The sequence below is a fragment of the Camelina sativa genome, chromosome 11, assembly GCF_000633955.1.
Source record: "Camelina sativa cultivar DH55 chromosome 11, Cs, whole genome shotgun sequence".
NCBI classification, from domain to species: Eukaryota; Viridiplantae; Streptophyta; class Magnoliopsida; order Brassicales; family Brassicaceae; genus Camelina; species Camelina sativa.
The window spans coordinates 47,897,483-47,903,831 of record NC_025695.1 but is presented as its reverse complement, the minus strand read 5'-3'; the positions used below and the strand labels follow the sequence as shown (position 1 = coordinate 47,903,831).

Here is a 6,349-nt window from a genome sequence, read left to right as displayed (position 1 = left end):
TCTCTGTCCATGAGCGCATCCTCTAGCAACGGTGTGACTGCGTATATGTAATCTTTGCCCATTTCTCCAATGTACTCGAAGAGGAAGGAAAGAGATTTCAGAACACCATTTTGGACGTTTAGCTCTGGAACACGGTACTCATTCATCAAAGCAGGTAAGACGGTGAAGGGAGAGCATGTTTCAGCGACAATGGCGATGGCGACTGTGGTGCAAACACGGTTCTGACGTTCTTGGACTTTGAGGTTGTTCAGTAACGTGGCAAGAACGTCCTGTGGTCCAATGGCTTTGGCGATGTACCCGAAAGTGTTGACCGTGGCACGACGAATACCTTTCTTATGAGCCTTGAGCATTTCGAGAAGCTCAAAACAGATTCTCATCCATTCTCTGGCTGGAACAAACTCAGCACCACGATCTGCAATCCTACCAACCAGGTCGATACAATTCTCTTGCACTTTCTCGTGTCTGTTCTTCAAAATAGGGGTCAGTCTCGGAAGCAGATCCTTAATAGGAGGAGTCATCTTTGTCATACCAATCACATTGACTATAGCTTTCAAAGCTCCAAGAATTGATCCCAAGACTTCTGGGTACTCTTCTCCAAGATATTCATACAAGACAACACCAAGATGTCCCATCAACTGTTCCTCTCCACATTGCTTCATAACAACAGCAATTCTAGAAATCAGATCAGCAGCCTGTTGTCTGACCTTTGCACTCTTGTTGTTTAATCGCCACTTGATGGTACCACATATCTGGGGAAGATAAGGCTTTACTCGCTGACCAAGAGCATTTACTACAGCACCAAATCCGTTAAGCATCACATTAGCATCGTCACTAGTCTGTTCTTGGAAAGCATAAAGAATGCCATCTATAAGCAGTTCCTCCAATCTCGAATCAATATCAGATGCTCCTAAGTTTGTGACAACCTTGTCAATGGTTTCCATAACCATACGTCGATATGGTTCACTCTCGTCCTTGAGATCTTCAACAACTCTTCCCACAATATCTGCAACACCAACCTTGTTGGCAATCTCGACGGTAGTTTCAACAAGCTGCTTGTAGTTTCTCCTTTCCAGAGCCATTTTCCTAACCCAGAATTGCCTGAAAAACTCTGGCAGAATATCACTGCGAATATAATCCGGTTCAACACCCTCTGTACTTACACACTGTTTCACCACCTTGAGGACAATCTTCTTCATCTCTTCATCCGGCGACTGAAACTCACGAATCAATATAACCATCACCTCTTTTGTATAGTAGCTCGCATATATGGCATCCATCAAGGGGATGATAAAACCAATCGCCTTCAAGAAAGCAGCTAAAACTTTACCACGGTGTGACCTAATACCTTTCCACAAAGGCTTCAGAACAGAATCAAAGCTTTCAATACCATATGGAGCAGCAGCTTCAGCAAGCGCAGCCAGTGACAAAGCGGTAATAGTCCTAACCTTCTGGTTTTCATCGCTGAGACCATGTTCGATAATCTCTACTAACGACCTTAAGTGAGGCAGGACGGCACAGCCAATTAGTATCGCAATCTGCTGAACAATCTTAATTCCAGTGTGCCGTGCCTGCCATGACTTTTTACTCTGGCACACGGCTTTCAGGAAAGGCAAGAGTGCTGGGATTCCAAGAGCTGAAGCCACCACACTGAAAGCTCTCGCTGTGGTGTTCCTCACATATTCATCGATGTTGTCAATATCAGGACGCATAGCTGCAATCATAGTGGCTAAACCAGCTGCTTTGCTAAGGTTAGAAATAATCTCTCTCCCTTCTACACGAGCATAATAGTCTTCATCAATCAACAAAGGCTCAATAACAACAAGGATTTTGTGGACGTAAGGCCTTACCATCTCATCGAGTTTGTACAGAATCCTATCAATCACTTTGACCAAAAGATGCCTCTCTTGATCTTCCAAAGTGGGTTGCATGAGCAATGGCAAAATTTTATTGAATAAAGGACCAGCACCAAGCTCACGAGCCTTATCAGTAAGCTGCCTCAACGCTGTTTTCCTCTGGGCAGGAGTTCCGTTTTTAACCTTTAACAACAGTTTCATTATCTTGCGTTCTTTCTGCTCTTCAGGAGTCAGCTCTTCTTCGTTCTCTTCATTCAACAGAGAACCAAAATACTGATAATCCTCTGGTTTCATAAACGGCAAACCACCAGGAACCTCTTGGGGCACATCAAACTGTTGCCCGCGGTTTTCCTCGGGAATAACATAGCCTGGAGTTGCCATGGGTGTCGGGGTTGCCTGAAGTTTCCTCGCAGGGGTTCTGATGGGAACATATGAAGCAGGCGGATCCAAAACCTTATACCCATCTTTAGGAAACATGGCATCAAGCTCTTCATCAGACAATGGTCGGTTTCTCTCCTCGACATCCTTCTCCCACCTTTTCATATTGTGCTGCTCGGGGGTCAGAGCACCACCGAAAATTAGCTGACTCGGAGTGGGAGTAGCCATATCACTCGCACCAATTGGGGTAACACCAGGAGTGACACCACCCATAGGTGTAGCACTCCCCATGGTGGCCGGAGTTTCGTCCCACCTTGAACGTTGGCGTTTAGGGGTAGGTGTGGCAAGCCCTTTTGGAGTACCGTCCCAAGTGACACCTGAAGGAGTTGCGCCGGGAGTAACACCACCATCAGAATCAGCCACACGACCAGGTGTAGGAGTTTCGTCCCATCTGTTCCTTCGTCCAGCAGATGGTGTGGCATCAGAAACTCTCCCTGGAGTTGGAGCATCCCATCGTCCAATCCCTGGAGCTGCATCAGTTACATCCCAATCTGAACTTTCTGCTTTAGCTTTCTTTGAAGCAGAACCTTCTTCTTCAGGGCGATCCCACCTGTTTCTCCTCTTGGAAGAAGGAGGAGGAGGAGGAGGAGGAGCAGAATCCTTCTTATGCTTTGCAGCTTCTTCTTGCTCTTTCTTTTTCTTAGCAATAAGCCTCATGGTTTCCTCTCTCTCCTTCTGCAAAGAAGTCTCCTTCATATGGTCCGCGTAGGTTCGAACACTCGGATCCGGCGTATTCTCACCCATGGCAAACGCATCAACTCTATCCGGAGAAAGAACCCGATTAAGTCTCCTATTCCTGTAATCACCCTCACGTTCGGCAATACTCTGCCTAGGTCTAAATCCCAAATCGTCATCTTCGTCGTGAGGACGAGCCACGTCGTCGAGAATGGCCCTAGGAGCAGTGTAAGACGCGAGACGCTGAGCCACAAGGGAACCAGTGGTGTCCAGATTCGGATCCTCTTCATCGTTAGGCGCGATAGAAGACAAGTAGGTTGCACGGTCTTCACCTGCGTATAGATCGCGATCGAAAGTCAAAGAAGTGAGAGAAGCTTCCATGTTCCGTCTCTCCTCTTGGGTTTTAGCGATCTCTGGATCTAGATCCGCCATTATCGATACTCAAACGAAGCTTTCTCCAACAAAATAAACAAAGCAGTAGTAAATCAGAAAACAAAATCGAAACCGAACAAATCAAATCAAATAAGAGAGGGTAACGAATTGTTGTGTATGGAAACGAAGATAGGAGAAGAACTCACCGTTTAATCGGAAACTCGTCTGCGGATGATTGTGAGAAAGTATAGCGCGATAAGAAGAAGAGGAATTTAGGGTTTATCCCAGACGACAGATAGAGCCAGAATAAAAACTAATAAAAGATAGATACACTGTATATATATATATATATATATTGGGAGATCAAACCGACCAATTGAGGGAGTCGGTTCTTAGTTTGGGCTATATTCATAAATTGGGTTCGTTATAAACAAACAAATCTCAAAGGCCCAATAAAAACACCAACTACCATATCAACTACCATATCCAGACATATGTACGGTAGAACTTCCATAAATTAATATTTTTTAAATTAATACTAGCTATAAATTAATAATTTTTTCTTGTCCCTAGTTTGGCCGGTATAAAAAATGACACATTTCGATAAAATAATAATTATTTTGGAAATCCTATGTAAAAATATGATCCCATCAATATCATAAATTAATAATCATATAAACTAAAATCTAGTGAAATATGATTCTATTGTTGTTTGCCTATTCTTGAATTTGCATTTTTGTTGGAGCTCAACTCTAATTTTTTCATTGTTGTATTTTCAAATTGCATCCATAAATTGTGAAGAGTCATAGATGCGATATTGCTTATTTAGTAATTGGTTTTAAAGGTACCGCAATATATTTTGCGACTTCAGTGTTACCATGAAGGATAATAGTAACAATTTTTTTAAAACTCTAAACTTCTAACATTTCTCATTTTTACATAGATAATCTATTAAACAATTGACATTCATCCTATTACGATAACCAAGATTATAAATTAAAAAAATTCTTTAAAAATGTGAATGATAACAAAAGTATCTTATTTTGTAATAGAAAATTTTCAATATGAAAATGAGAAAATTTCTTCATAAATTAATATTTATCGATAACTAATTATCTCTATAAATTAATAAAAAAATGATGGTTCCAACCTCATTAATTTATTAATTTATAGACATTTTACTGTATATACTGTAATGGTTGTCACTTGTCCTAAACTACAGAACTTAGCCGCTTAAACAAATTATGTACCTGATAAGTGATAATGCGAAACTTTGTACTTGACTCTAAGATCCGTAAAACCAAATAGATCTTCGTGTTTAGACTCTAATCACACTCTTATGTGATATTTGAATATGACAAATATAGTAGTATACTAGTAATATTTTCATCCCAAAATATATTATTTAGAAAACATTAATTTATTGTTGAGTACATCTGCGTAAAAGTTGTTTTACTTCATTGCTGCGAACCTCCTTATGTTGCCTAAACTTGAAGATGAAAAGAAAGGTTTCTTTCACTCCCAAAGTTAACAAAAGACTCCTTACGATTTCCCAATTATTAACATTCTTACACATTGTTACGATAGGCAGCAACAACGTAATTAAACAAGGACACGAATAAGATGATTGGGTTTGAAAGTACGGATAAATTTTACTACAAGTAGTTAAGTATATATATTTCCATAAGAATTTGAGAATTTCAAATATACACGACGACACCCTTGTAAAAAGTGAACGCTTCGATAAATTTCCCAATAGTTAATAGAGTACTGAATACTATACACACGAGCCAAGCTTGTTATAAAAATCTATTATACGTATGTCTCGTAATCCTATATTAAAGTGCCTTTAGTTTAGCATTATCCTCACTAGCTTGGCTATTCTTTTCGTTTAACTCCTGACATAGCCGAAAGTCCGGATCCACTACAACTTAATCAAGTTTGTTAATATAGATTATGGTTGATATAAATGGCAAGTTAAATGTCATGGTCGAAATCATTGTATGTGGAACTACTGGAACAAGAATTCATATATAAATGCAAAGATTGAATGGACTATATAGTCTTGAATCTACTAGACGAGCCTTTGGAATACTTAAATGTTTCAAAGTTCCCTTTAGCATAAAGAACGGAGGCAATGGAGAAGAACTTCACCAACCCCACTGACCATTTTCAGATATTTTTTGAATAACTAAACTATTTTTATTTAGCCATTGATCACCTTTTTTCACCCTATAAATTAGATATTCTACGCTCGTTTCACCTTTCAAATTGTAATATGATGGTTTGAGGTGTTTTCTTCTTTAAAAGACTCGGATGTTTTCCAAATATTTGTTTTCAAAAGTTTTCATTGATTATTATAGTAGTACTTTATTTCTGAACTTACTACATCTACCTTACTATGCATTAAGAAAATCAAAAACTTGTGATAATACGAAACGAGTATGTAAGCAATAAATTTGGTCTCCTAGACCCCAACATCACTGAGAACTGCCTACTTCTAATAAGTACTCCTCCCCATATTCCTTTGTATTGCTATCCACTTTATTACACAATTAAATAACATCAAATATAAACATTAGTATTATACACTACCCATCTAGGCATCCATCCACATCTCCGAAGCACATTTTTTTACACGTCACAACAAAACGACAAACGAAAAGAGAGAGAGCCCTATCCACAATCCAAACCCGAGATCCAAAACCCGAAAGTCTTTTTTTATACACACGCGCGCGTGCGTGCAGCTTGCCATCTAGATCTTGTCGTCGCTCTCGAAACTATGCCACGTGTCATACTCACATCCCTTGAATCAAACAAGAGTCTTGCACGTCGAACTCTGCGGATCCCACATCGCCGGCAATAGATATTTCCTACCGGCGAGTCCACGGGCGTTGTAACTAGACCCGGTGGTTTTGTCAACGAGTACCCGACCCGCATAACCCGGGTAAGAACCCGACCCGAATATGCCAGGACAAGCGGAGACAGCTTCAAGCGGTGCAGTTGGTGGG

At 40.3% G+C, this 6,349-nt stretch overlaps 1 protein-coding gene across 2 annotated transcripts in view; it reads right to left on the bottom strand.

The window, feature by feature from the left end:
• Window positions 1-3,655, bottom strand: part of LOC104727056 (splicing factor 3B subunit 1-like) — a 5,003-nt gene extending 1,348 nt beyond the window's left edge. The window contains exons 1-2 of one of the 2 annotated variants that reach the window (XM_010446056.2): window positions 3,545-3,655; window positions 329-3,417 (exon numbers count right to left, since the gene is read on the bottom strand). In XM_010446056.2, coding sequence (XP_010444358.1) covers window positions 329-3,398 — 3,070 coding nt within the window. In that variant the 5' untranslated portion in view covers window positions 3,399-3,417; window positions 3,545-3,655. The remainder of the gene's footprint in view (window positions 1-328; window positions 3,418-3,544) is intronic. The other variant, XM_019232562.1, reaches the window with a different exon arrangement.